This window comes from Rousettus aegyptiacus, unplaced genomic scaffold (assembly GCF_014176215.1).
Source record: "Rousettus aegyptiacus isolate mRouAeg1 unplaced genomic scaffold, mRouAeg1.p scaffold_m13_p_2, whole genome shotgun sequence".
Taxonomy (NCBI): domain Eukaryota; kingdom Metazoa; phylum Chordata; class Mammalia; order Chiroptera; family Pteropodidae; genus Rousettus; species Rousettus aegyptiacus.
Window position 1 is genome coordinate 151,041,915 of NW_023416295.1, and position 14,694 is coordinate 151,056,608.

Sequence of the window (14,694 nt, forward strand, 5' to 3'; positions counted from 1 at the left end):
ATCATTGACGGGTGAAACCATGTGATGATGAGTGGGGAGGGAGGGGAGGTAGGAAGTGGTAGGATGTATCACATATGAAAATCGTATGCCATAAAAAAATTATGATAAAGTCGGGGGCTAAATAATACTGTTGAAATTTGATAATTACATCAGTAAATGGTGCATGTCACCTAAGCACCCCATACATGATTTCAGTAACGACAGAGCCTTTAACAGATATCACATGCACAAATTTAAAATTATTTTTATTCTCATAGTAATAATTTACATTAAAATATGGTAGAAAACATAAAAATAAAAAAATGTACTTGTCTTTTTCATGAATAATCTGACAGAGAGATGAAAAAACATCTTCAAAGAATAAACATGACATCATTTTTTCAAAGTGGTTTTTGATATTTCTTAATGCATTTAAAATAGATTGAATTTTTAAACAAATATACAATTCAATGGTTAAAACAACCATAAGATAATGATGTGTGTCTCTTTAAAAAGAACATCAAAAATGTTTATATTGATATTGATTAAGCCCAGCATCACTGCCCCACGGGAAGGAGGCCGTCTGAAACTTGAGCCAATAACCCAGAACTCAGGAGGAACCACTTATCGACAACAAACATCACATTTCCAAAGGGTACCAGAATCATGCTTACATTAACAAACAAATGCCTCAGAATCAAACCCGCAGAGCTAATCTACTCAAATATTAGACACAATTCTAACAAGCTTGTTAACATGGTTTATCAGCCTATGGAATAATAAAAGTAACAAAGTAGATGTGCAGGTAAATTATTAGAGAGAGTCCCGGTGGCTGTGGCAAAAAGAGAAAACCATGATATTTGAGGGAGAAAAAAATTATATTCACGTGTATGAAAAAATGGATATAGTCAAAACTTAAAAATACTTAAAAGAGTTGTTTTGCCTTACCAACTCAATAGCCTCTAAAAGTCTTGCCACATAACTGCTAATAGGATGCTAATAAGTTCCCTAACAAAGATCCAGACTGTTAAACATGATTCAGTTATGTTCAGTATACACGAGTGTGAAAAGCAATGGAATGTCTAATGCATTTTAGAAAGATTTCTTTGAGAAAAGATTCAAGTTTAAATGGTCTTGCAATTGGAGTACTTCTAACTTCAGTTGTGTGAAAAATTTTGTCCATTTTAATAATGCATTGCTTGAAGATGCCAGGTAAATGAATTTTTCTAGGTCATAACTTTTAACTCTAAAGTTAAAACTATGTATTCTAAGAAAAGCTGAAACTCTTTGAATACTGCAGGCAGTTATGTTTAATGTCTGGTGCTTACTACTTCTTAAATGCAAAAAAAAAAAAAAAAAAAAAAAAAAACAGCTCAGTCTCAAGAGAGTGAACAGTAACAGAAGATAAAACCACTGTGTGCTCAGCTCGCTGTGGGAAGTACTGCGGGGTCAGTGGCCTGCGACTTTCGGCGCTGCAAAAAATTTGACTCGAATCCAACCTTACACTCTGTAATTAGAAAGACATTGCTACTTTCAGGTTCCAGCCAAGCCACTATGCTTGTGGTCTGTTTTATGAGGTTCTCAATGCAACTTGCACAGCTATCTCTCATATCAGACGCTGTGGGGAGCGGGGGGAGGCGGGTATAGACCTCTGTCAACAAGGAGACAGTAACTTTCAACTAACTAGTCTTATTTTTTCAAGGAGTATCTTTAGACTACTATATATAAGGCATTTCTGTAAAAATGAAAACATTCTAATAACAAATATTTTTTAAACTACAAAATATGACAGACATCGATTTTTTAGTTAGGGTCAGTGGGATGGAGGAAGACCATCATAGGTCTTCTGGGTGCCTGCGCGCCTGCCCAAATTATGTGCCAAACTCTGTTTCTATCCATTTTTCCTCAGAAAACATCCAAAGTTTTCATTCTATTTTTAAAGTGTCTATGACACACCCCTTCAAAGATATTTTTTTCAAAACACTCAACCACTGTTTTCAACTATAATACAAGTATAGGAAAATGTTCACCATATTTCCCACCCATCTTTAAGGCGAGAGTCCACATAATCTCAGCACTTCTCTTTCTTCGATCCTTTTAGTTAAATATTATCCAGATGGTTTAAGACTTAAATTCAGTTTAGAACAATGGATAAATTACAGGCTTTGAAAACAGACTTCTTGGATTCAAATTCTGACTCAGCCACTAATTGGTTGGTGAGCTCAGTTACATTAGTTAACCCCTCAGAGCCTCAGTTTCCTTATCTGAAAAATGGGACCAATCTTTGTACTTTCCACCTAGGGATGAAGTAAAGTGCTCGGCATAGTTCCAGATCATGACCCTGCCTTTAAATAGTTCATCAGCATTATTTTTGATGTGTTTTATGGAGTCACTAATCAAATTCTTAACTCAGAGTATTTTTTGTAATATAAATAATCAGCTATTGGTATTTTGCTACAGGAAAAATTATCACATTTTTAACTCGCTTTTATTAATCATTATCAATATTCAAACCCGAGACACCTGTAATGAGATGCTTTATATCTGAATTTATTGTTTTTCTAAAGTTTTTACATGGTCATTTTTACATTGTGATTTTGTTTGTTTGTTTGTTTGTTTGTTTGTTTTTAATCCTGTGATTAAAGGATAAATCTGAGCTGTTGAGTAATGCACAATATGCCGATTAAAATATTATACCGGTTTTTAGGCCATCATATAGAATTTAAAAAGTATCTTTAAAAATGTAAATAAATGTCTTGGGTTTATACGCCAAGGAAATATAAAACACAGTTTTGTGGGCTATTTCTCTTTCCTTATGAGGACAAGAACTATAAGATAACTAACACATTTGTTTTAAATGTTGCTCTTTTTTCCACAGCTCTTGTAGTGAGATTTCTGACCAAACGGTTCATCTGGGAATATGATCCCACCCTCGGTACGTCAAATTTTGTTTCCTCCTTCTCTCCAAAGTTTATGCCCCATAAAAAAGAATGTCACTTTCTTTTGCACCTTGTAGATGTTTTGATATTGCTTTATCAAATTTTGCAAAGAATTCCTCTAAGAAGCTGGATGTGTGTTGCATGCTGTCAGTGCTTAGACCCCTAAAGGATTTCAATGCATAAATGAAGAAATCAAGTCCAACCAGAGACAAGAAGGAAGTGGATGCTCTTCCCCTAGGAAATATAGCATCACTCTAATGGGGGAAAGGATATACTGAGCATGGCTAGTTTGATGTGAGATAAAATGTTATGCTGAGGAGAGTATAACAGTAAAATAAAACTTGCAAATAATGAATCTGACTGAAGCCTATTTAAAAATACAGTATTTATTAGAAATATATTGAGTTATCATCTTCAAAATAACACTGAAAATCCATGAGCTCTAAATTAAGCTTCAGATTTTACATTTTTTTCAAGTATATTTTTATCTGCAGTTGGTTGAATCTGAGGATGCAGAACCTGAAGGTATAAAAGGCTGACCATATCCTGGATCATTTACACTAGAACACAGTTCTAGGTTTGCTTTTTATTTCCTACACCAGTACTATAGTCTTTTGATAATTGTGTGCTCTTCAGAACACTTTGATATCTAATAGGGAAACTCTTCCTTCTTTACTTTTTTACAAAATTCTCTTAGCTGCTATCTGCAGTTTATTCTTCCAGGTCAGTTTTTAAAACTCTCTCATAACATGACGTAATTTTGATTGGAATTGCATTAAAACTATAAATTACTTTGAGAAAATTCACATATTTATGGTAGTCAACCTTTTAATCTAAGAGAATAGCATGGCTCACCATTTATTAATTTTTATTTCTATGTTTTTGCTTTTGAGTAAATTGTTTTTCGACATCAATAATTTTGAACATGTTTTTAATATAGCCACAATCTAATCTTAAGATGATGTATTTGGATCTAAAAATGAATTTGGTTTAAGAAAATCATTCATTATCTATTCTTTATTCCACCCAAGTTCTTAGTCCTCATATATTTTTATTTTTTATATAAGCTTTACAAAATTCCTGAGATTTATAATGATTTATGACAGTTCAGTAGAAAAATACTAATTTTATTTAGTTATACCAGTACATCTCAATGAAAGATGAATCTTATAAAATATGATCTCATAAAAATTTTTGAACTCTCTCTGAATATGTTCCAGTAACTAATGTTACTATTTAATGTGTAAAGTGAACCCATTTTTCTCTTTTGTTTTATTCATTCTAAAAAACAACTGCTGTTAGTAGAACTTTGCTTGCATCAGTTTTCAGTTTTGCTGGCTTCCTTCACTAAGAATAATGAAACTTTATTGAGTGACCTTGTACTATACCACTCAAAATAGATTGCAACTGTTAAGCAACAAGAATGTTGGTTGGACTTCAGGAATATCAGCTATGTGACTCAGTCCCAGGCAAGGGTTTCATTAACTCACACAGGAACCTGGGTTTCTGTGTGCATGTGTGCATGTGTGCGTGCGTGCGTGCAATGTGCGTGTCTGTGCATGCTCTTACGTGTGCTAGAAGTCACTAATGTTCTAGCATAGAGGAGTTCCCAATCCATTTAATCCAAGAGCAGTTGGCATTTTTTGAACTTCATACTATCAGAGTTTCAAATCCATCACCAAAAGGGAAAGCTACCTTAAAAAGCAAAGGGGAATATTTGCAAAAAGTAGTCTCGAATTCTGAATTCAGTGCCTTCCTTAGAAACATGGGGCAGTTTTTTCAGCCTATAACAAAAGTATTGCTCCATGAAAAGCTGAAGACCATGAACACCACTCAACATATTAACAAAATTTGGAATATTTACTGCTCTGAAATAATTTTATGAAAAAAATGTTTGCTAATATATCTGCAAATGATTCCCAAACTTTTAGATTTCAGGACCCAATGTTTTTAGTTTTGCTTTTGCTTTAGTGTTGTTTGTTGTTGTTACTGTTGTTCTTATTTGTTTGTTTTTATGGAGGTATATAGGAATTACAATGAGGAATGTAAGCAAGGGGCAAAAGGTAAGGAAGAGCTAAACGTACTCATTCTACAGGCACTTGCATTTCGTAAGAGAAGGAAATATTTTTAACATTTAAGAATTTTGAAGGACATAATCTAAGAAAAAAGTTCAATCATTTACAATGAAGTTTTTTTTTTCATTTCATCATGAACCAGTGAAATCTTTGTAAAAGGCCAGAGTTGGTCTATGGATAGCATTTGAAAATCATCTCTGCAGCGTATAAGATTTGGGACTTAAGTGATCTAACCAGGAAAACCCCTTGAGGGTGGTGGCAGTTAATATTCTGGCTGCAGGACAACAGGATCTATGTTCTGATTAGATCCCAGAAGAGAATTGGATCTCTCTAAGACTCACATTACCCTCTGAAAATGCTGATCATGGCGGAGAATACAGATGAAAGCTTACATCATGTGCAGTTTGTGTGTGTGCATGTGCGTGTGTGTATGCACATGCCTGTATGTGTTGGCATTTGGAGAGAGAGAGACTGCATTTCAGCACCTATCACTACTAATGCCACTTAGGAAAGACTCGGACAGGTATGAAGGTAGGAATTGGGAGACATGATGATTTTATTTTGTGATTGGTTTTTTCTGTCTGTATTACATACAGTTCCCTCTGCTTAGAAAGGATCATACAAAGAGAACACACTCAGAACGAACTCTGCCAACTGGATATAAAAGCAAAAGTGTTTAACCAACTCAAAAAATTATTAATATTGGCTCAGCAAGGAACTTTGGGATCACTTGACAAATAAGAAAACAAATCCAACAAAGTAAATTTATCCACAATTATGTGGCTAGTCTGTGGTTAGACCAGCAATAAAACTCAAGTCAGTACAATTTCAAATCTAGCATAAATCAACATTACTAACTGCTGTTGTTACTGTATTGGCCAAACGTCCATACCAATGTATTGAAATATGCAAAGAAAGCTGAGTTAGTGAAAGGATTAACCATATACAACATCCCTTTGAACATCAACTTGTACAAAGTATATATCTATTTATAAAATGTTACTGAATGTTGTTGTAAATCACATGTCTCATATACAGTGAAATTTAGGTATAATTTTTAATATGCCTGATGCCATCTTGACACTAATATTGGTCTTGCAGCATATAACGTTTTATTTCATTTACAAGAATCTCTTAATCATCTCCCTACCCTTTATAAAAAAGACTCAAAATGACCATTTTCTGGTAGCATGAACAAAATGAAAACCATTTCTATCTTCCAAACACATACACATTTTCTCCAATGTTTTTACATGAATAGCAGAGTTTAGTTCCAAAAAGTACTTTTTTTTTTTTTTTTAGAATTATCTTTAGAAAAGCTAACACATGGATGTACAACATTTTGCCTCTGTAGGGGACACTTTCATGGTTTTACATGTAGTCAAGGGTTCCTAATGAGGGAGGGAAGAGACTCAAAAGAAAAAAAAAATGCTCAGAGTGGCATTCAACCAGTACTTAGCTTTGATGAAATCACTGCTGCCACCCGAGGCCATGTCTGTGGCAGACATTCCCTCATTTCCTGCATTTCATTGTTTTCGTTTCAGTTAACGAACAGCCAACGAATCACACAACTTCATACAATTTTCATTATATTCTGTTTTCTCCTACTGTGGTCTTCTGTGATTGAAATACATATCCTATTTATCATGGAAGCAACAGAGAAAAATGTCCCTGTCTGTCAGACTTTGGGTGCAAAGAGATGGAATAGAGCCCAGAACTCTGTTTTCCAGGCTCCGGAGCTGATGATGCCAGGCCTTTCTAAAGGGAAAGCAGCATAAAGGCCACTTCAGAACAGTGGCAGGACAAACAAAAAGGACACAGATTCAAGCGTGTGTCCTGCTATCTGGGCCTCTCCTCCTCAAGCTGGAACTCGGAAGATGAAAAAAGAAATAAATGAGAGAACGCTTTTAGATGAGTAGTTTCTGTAAAGGGTGTTTTGGAGCATTAAATCACACAAAACAATAATCTCCCATTTAACATAAAAGAGTAATGGATGGAATGTTCTAGAATTGAGAATCGTTGTACACACCGGGTATGGACTACATATTTTAGAAGAAAGACAATAATGTAAAATACACTTGTTAGAACATATTGAACATAATGTCATTTTTTTTTATTTTAATTTTCAGAAAATACTGCAGCAATGTGCCATGCCTGTGGCAATGATCATTATATAGTGCTGATGACAGGTAGTAAGTCATGCTACTTAGTTAAGCCTCCTTTCTGCCATTTGTATTTTGAGTCGATTATATTTACAGCAAAGTATATAAAACTGTAGTCAAAAAAAGAACTGTAAAATAGTTGATGAGATGAAGAAATGAAAGTCAGAAACATGACAGAGATAGGGAAAAATAAAAGCACTGGCTTCCTGGTTACCCTGATGGGAGAGGAACTTCTAGGTTTATTTGATTTGTTTATTGAGTAGTGTAGGTGCAAATAATTGAGTTAACTGAGTTAATACTTAGGTTAATCATATTGCTGTGGCACCATGTCATGTATGTGAAGACTTTATTTCACTTTATTTTTCCTGCATCCTCTATTCTGACACCAGAGCCCTCCTCTTTCCCATAGGTATATAATGTAATGTGTTTGGTACTTCCCGTAGTGGTTAAAAGCCTAAAATCCTAAAGCCAATCTCAACTCTACCGCTGTGTGACCTTGGGCAAGTTATTTAATGCTGTTGTGCCTCAGTTTCCTCATATAAAGTGGAGCTAACAGTAATTCATTCTTCATGAGATATTTGTGAGGATTAAGTGACTTAATATGAGTAACACATTTAGAACAATTCTTGTTAAAATGGTAAGCAGTATACACTAGCTGATATATATAAATTTTTGAAAAGTGTTTTTTCTGTGTATACATATATTTTAAATTTGTACACATTTTATCCTACTATACATCTGCCTGTAGAGCTAATCATGTGATTATTTTCCCCCCTTTAGTACCTTTGCATTTCTGGAATAAACTCTACTTGATCATGATGCACTTTTCTTATTACAACTGTTGGATTCAATTGAATAATATTTTATTTAGAAGTTTTGAATATGTTTAAGAATGAAATGAGCCTACAATTTTCTTTTCATTTTTCTCTTATTACTCTTGTAATACTTCTTGTTCGAGTCAGCATAATGTCTCATGAAAAGAATTGAGTACCTATCCTTTTTCTATTTTCTAGAAAAACTTTTTTAATGATTAATAGAAATCTCCTGGAGAGTAAATTGAATACAGTTGGGTTTTATGATTAGGAGGTATCTATGATTACTATGTAAATACATCTACTGGCTATGATCTAGTTAAGTGTTCTATTTCTTATTGCTCCTATCTATGCATTTTTTTTCCTCCCAGAATTTATCAGAGTTTGAAATATGTATACAGTTCATAATATTTTATTTTTATTTGATCAAAATATGTAGTTATTTCCTCTTTTATGCTAAGTTTCGTTTGAGTACACCTTCTCTCTTAAATTACTAGTTCGTATTGCTAGATTTTTATATCTCTCCCTACCTTTATATTAATCTTTTCAAGCACCATGCTTTGTTTTGGTTAACCTTACTTAATTTCTCTTGTTTTCTCCTTTACTTCTGTCCTCATATCTTCTTGGATATATTCTATTTTTCTCTTCTAATTTGTTGAGTTGAATACTTAGCTCTCTTTTTTCTCCTCTTTCTTATTATCATGTCATCTCCTAGGGTAAGACAAATTCATTATAACCTGCCTCTGGTCTCTTCCCCTACCTCCTCCATGATATATTGGTATTATCTAGAATTATAATTCTGGATTGCTTTTAATGTAGTTTTACTGATTGGCTTCACTCTATTGGGATCTTGAATTCAGTTTTGTGAGAGTAATGTCCTTTGTAAATGACATGATTTTTCTTTAGATCCTTTAAATTTTTTCTCTTTGTCATTGCTATCCTCTCATTTTGCTGTAATGGGTTGAGACATGGGACTTTTTTTCTCGTGTGTCCTTTTAGTCCTTTTGATCTGAAGTTTTTCAATGCCTCTCATTCTGGGAAATTCTCAGTTATTACAACCTCAAATGTTTTCACTTCTTTATGTATTTTACTCTCTCTTTGAGGCTCGTTTTATAAGAGATCATAACATGTCTATTTCTTTTATCTGTATCTCTTATATTTTACTTTTACATATTCCTTCTTATCACTTACTCTTACCTTCTGGGAGAGCTCCTCAATGTGACCTTCATCAACTCAGTCAATCATTTGTTGAATTCATTTCAGCAGTTTTAGTTTTCATACAGAATGGCACCAGTTGGTATTAATTTTAACTTCTGGTTTCCATTTTATGTGCTGAGGGCACACTCAGAGCCACCCAAGCTCTTACACCTGCTAACTACTCACCCTAGGGGAGCTTGGGGACCGCTCTGATATCTTCCAATCTCCATCTAGTACTAGGCTATCATCATTTTTCTACCTTGAAGATGCAACATGAGCAAAAGAACTCCGCTTTGTTTTATGCCCGATATATGCTACCCAGCCCTCCTCTACTTTTCTCCCCAACCCCCAAAGACTGGAGTCTGACCACCTTCTCCTGCCACAAGGGTTTCTTATAGTTTTACGTGCTCATTTTTTTACACGGATAGCCATCCACCTCCTTCTAATGTCTATTACATTTGCAGGGTTGAGGTCTGGAAAGAAATTAGCAGCTCCTGCTTATGAGTCATTTTGTCAAGAGTGATTTTTAACAATGATGTCCAGAAACTGAATTATTAGGGGTATCAAGGTAGAATGCATTTTTGTAGGAATCACTTTCTCATTTCGGGATGTAGAGGCCTCATTTTAGAAAAAAGAGTCCATCAGGAAGCTGACTTCATAGGAGAATAAAATAAGCAAAGAGACTGTCCATACTAGACCCTGAAAATCTGTGGATCTCATTTTAAAACCTGTTATTTATAGCAGCTGTAAGAATACTAAGATGGCACATTCTTGCACATCCATCCATTCCTTCTTAGTGTGCACATTCCCTTATGCTATAAAATTAGACATACTCCTGTGACTAATTTGTAATTTTAAGAAGCAAATCAAACCATGCACTTGTTTACCTTTTTATCTTCTTTTTTTGCTCATTTTTTCAGAATCGACCTACCGACACCAAGCAACCATCGATGAGGAGGTTGTCACCATGGAGATACTAGATACTGCTGGTCAGGTGAATAACGGGTTAAAATAAAAAATTCTCTGAATCAAATAAAAATGAGATGTGCATAATATGAACAAAGGACACTTTTCTACAACTAACTCATGATGTCTAAAGACTTTTCTTTTTAATTATCTAAGTATTTATATATAACATATTTGCAACAGCCCATGTATATATACATCCTTATATAAAGTACCTAGTACTCCAAGAGGGTTTTGAGAATGTCCTAACATTCACTCGATATCATTTAGAATACAGTGCCCACTTATATTTACAGGGGATCACAAGACATTAATAGATTTTCATGGTTAAAAATGTTTTGTAAACTTTGATAAAATTGAACAGGTATCTTTCCTGGAAACGTTCTTGGAGACTGCAATATGCTTGTGTGTAAGGTGAATCCTTAAAGGATTTAGTATATACTATGTTCCAAACTTATATTACCTCAGAATTTTTTTTCAGAATACTTTAAGAATCTCTCCTGTAATATTCTTTCTGGACTTCACTTCATCCTATTGAAAACTTCAACCACATCAGTGAATGATAACAATTTTTTTAAAGAGGAAACTACTATAAATTTGCTTTGAGTTCAATCAGTTCTGTGGTTACAAATGGGTTCATAAATAAGTTTAGTTCCCAAGGATAGGAATGACCACTAGGACCAAGAATTAGGAAGCTGAAGGATTCCATGGTGCTTTTCCGTGACCTATGACACCCAAGAAAATTTGAATTAGAGTATTTAATCCAAGAAATGTTCTGGTAACTAATTATACACTTTTCTTTCTCATTACCACCTCTTTTCTATATATGATCTCACCTTCTACTCAGAACTGGTTCTAGAAAAAGACAGCAGGGAAATACTTGCAGAATTAATGTAAGCCCATGAAGGCAATGCATTTTCAAATCACACATGCTGCCTTCTTAGGAAGGCATGATCACTCCCTTTGAAAATCACTTCAAATGAATTTCTGTTATTACTAGGACTGCATAATACTTTGGTCGTGTTGAGATAGGGGGTGGGGGGAGCCAAAAACCTCTAGCTTTAAGTTTGACACTCTATACAATTTTTCACTGTTTTTCTGTCCCTGGTGGCTAATTGTCTATAATCTCAAGAGAGAGGAGATTAAAACAAAAGTAAATAAAAATAAATAAATAAATAAATAAAATCTAAACCATTTTATTAAACCGTGCCTGTAATTTTGATTTCTAAGCGGGGGAGTAAAGTCTACTTGTCTGTTAGCTGTTTGCCAATTCTTTAATTGTGATGAAACATCTCAGATGCAGTGTGCTCAGCTAAGATAATAATTTCTCTATAGTTCTTGTGATTCAAGATTTAATGATGTGGCAAGAAAAAATTTAAAGCAGAAAGTTAAGGTCTATGCAGTTAGAAAATTTTTAGTTCCCTGAAATGTTTTACTCTTCCAAACCAATTGAAAGGTAAACTTGTACAGGCAGATTATTAAGAGATTTTAATGACACTGAATATAAGGAATAGCATTTAAGGGATCACTATTAGCATTAGCAGCATCTATACATTGAGATTACTTCCAGGTCTCTGACTGTCATTTTTTTTCTTGCCAACAGGAAGACACCATTCAGAGGGAAGGACACATGCGATGGGGGGAAGGCTTCGTGCTGGTCTATGACATTACTGACCGAGGAAGTTTTGAGGAAGTGTTGCCACTTAAGAACATCCTGGATGAGATTAAAAAGCCCAAGAATGTGACTCTCATCTTGGTCGGAAACAAAGCTGACTTGGACCACTCCAGACAGGTTAGTACAGAAGAAGGGGAGAAGTTGGCTTCAGAGTTGGCATGTGCTTTTTATGAGTGTTCTGCCTGCACCGGAGAAGGGAACATCACCGAGATATTCTACGAGCTATGTCGAGAGGTGCGTCGCCGGAGGATGGTCCAGGGCAAAACGAGGCGACGCAGCTCCACCACGCATGTCAAGCAAGCCATTAACAAGATGCTCACCAAAATCAGTAGTTAAGCAGCTCTGTTTTTTCAAAGGCCCAACTGAGGTGGTTCAGGTAATTGGAAATACTTTCTTGCTCTTTTTCCCTTTTTTATCCCCCAAAAGAAAATATTCCATTCCTTGTTCTGACTCTGGGAAATGTCTGGGCTTCCTCTTGTTTCCAGCCTCCTGTATGTTGAGAAATTACAAAGTGTTTTATGCAGTTTCAGTGCTGACAATTACTCCCTTTCCTGCTTGGATAAAATACACTTTATTGCGGTTTGAACATGTAATCACCAGAGATTCTGAAGTGGCTGGGTTCATATTAAGCTATTTTTAGGCATCTTCACCTTGCTTCAGTAGGTTGAAGTCTTTTCAAAGGCATTTTAAAATTTCATTTCTTGGCAGAGACTGCAAATGGTCACTTTAGAAGTCTCAGATAATAGAAAATACAGTAAAAACATAGGAATTGTTGCTGAAATATTGGAGCAGGGAATAGAACGCTCGTTCCTATTTGAAGCAAAGATTTTTCTGAATTGTCTTAAATTGTCTAGTTTTTCTTTAACCCTTGTTTTGTTCTTAAATTCAAACATATTCTCACAAGGTTTTCCACTGTGTAAGAGAATTCCATTTCAATTTGAGTTGATTCTCTCAATGATCTATCAATCATTGCAATCTAATTCTTCTTCTATAGTTCCAACAAGATTTAATTACAACAGAGGCAGCAGGACCCCTCAATGTAGATCCTGCTAGTCTCTTTCTTGCCAGACTTAGGGTGATGTAAAGACATTAGGAATCTTTTCACCAAACCCTGACTTTACTGAATGCTAATGAAGTATTTAGAATTAGAGATGACTGATTCATTTCTCTCTCTGCTTATCATCTTTGCAGAAAGACAACAGTCCAAAAAGCAGGAAAATTGTGCTTGCTTCAGCAGCACATACACAAAAAGCAGGAAAATTAAATATGAAGCTTAACTACCCTTCTATTGGGGAGCCAAGGCTCTGTGCCCGACATATTAAGACAAATTAGCCTCTTTATCGTTAAGTTGGTTACATGGCTTCTAATATTTTGGATAAATTAATTCACTTAGAAGAATTCAGAAAAGAATGGGTGATTAAAGTTCTCTTTTCCTAAATAAATGTGTGTAAAAAAAAGATTCTTATATTGTGAAAATACAGTCTATGACTAATAAAACTTTATGATTCTTTTTTCCTTATTATGCCCCCATATATCAATATTTGGGCACTTTATTTTAGAAGAAAATATATATCTTTTACACATGCGTGTATTTATAAATGCATAAATATATGTATAAAAATTTGTAAAAGTTGGAGGCTTTAATTCACCAATGTATTTGGACAACTTGGCGTAACTGACTATTTTAGCAAATGTAATAAAAGCATAATTTTCACATTCTCTCACATTAGAATGATCTTTTTTGTGATAACATGAAGTACTTGTAATTTTAAGAGAGAGCTGACAAATCAGTGAATGTGATACAAAAAAATAAGCTCCAGTTTATAGTAATAGCTACTATTTTTGGAATGATTAGGTGCTATTTTAGGCACTTTATGTATTATCTCATCAAATCTTCACAATAATCTTATGCAAGAGATAGTATTATGATAACAATTGTAGTGATGAAGATATAGAGTCACAAGAAAAAATAAGTTTGTACAGCTATTTAGTGGGTAGAAACAGGGTTTCACCTAGAAAGGCAAAGTCAGACCCGGGAGCCCATACTGATATCCACAGAATATTAATAGACTGAGATGTGGCTCTTGTTCTTGATCCATGGGGATGAAGACACAGGAAGGAGAAAGTTTAGAAAAGACTTGGTTCAGTTATACTTTTTTTCATTCATTAACAAGTATCTATATATAAGCTGGACATAGAACTTGCCACAAGTTAGTTCATTTGAATGTGTCCAAGCTGACCTTGAAGAATATATGGAAGCTATTCAGGGAAAAAAAAATGGTGAAAATATTCTAAGCAAAAGGAATAGCATGAAACCAAAATATGGAGACAAAAGATGATGGTGAGTGTGGTGATTAAAAGCAGTTTAAAGAGCCACATATATCATTCTTTAAGAAAAAAAGAAAAAGGAGGACAGTGGGAAGGAATTAAAAGAAAGAAAAAGAATAAACACTTTGGAAGTAAGAAAAAAAGGTAAAAATTAAAACTTCACTAAATTTAGGTAAATATATATTAAAGGACCAAATAGGTAACTTAGCTGTGATTAATTTTCAGTAATGTTCATTTAAAGAGGGTAGGGAAAATGAAAGCAGAGTAAAATTACTTTTTAAATATTACTATCTTCTCTAGTCACAGTCTCTTTAATTCCTAAAGAGACATGATGAAATAAATGGTTCTTGGGTCAAATACTAAGGAAGTGAAATTCATAGTCACCTATACTAGCAACTTCCCTAGATATATACATACAAATCCAGATCTGTTAAAAAATCATAGAACCACTGACTTAAGTCCTTAGAGATAGTCACAGAAGAACATAAGATTGTTCTCATGCACTAGCTAGGCTTTTCCACAAATGAAAGTTATAAACTGTTGTGTTTTTTTAAACAGTAT

The 14,694-nt window shown here is 34.4% G+C and overlaps 1 protein-coding gene across 1 annotated transcript in view; it reads left to right on the top strand.

The window, feature by feature from the left end:
• RERG (RAS like estrogen regulated growth inhibitor) overlaps window positions 1-13,529 on the top strand; it is a 93,151-nt gene extending 79,622 nt beyond the window's left edge. The window contains exons 3-5 of the mRNA XM_016140555.2: window positions 2,858-2,914; window positions 10,085-10,158; window positions 11,734-13,529. Of these exons, the coding sequence (XP_015996041.1) occupies window positions 2,858-2,914; window positions 10,085-10,158; window positions 11,734-12,141 (539 nt within the window). The 3' untranslated portion in view covers window positions 12,142-13,529. The remainder of the gene's footprint in view (window positions 1-2,857; window positions 2,915-10,084; window positions 10,159-11,733) is intronic.
• Window positions 13,530-14,694: the final 1,165 nt, after the last annotated feature.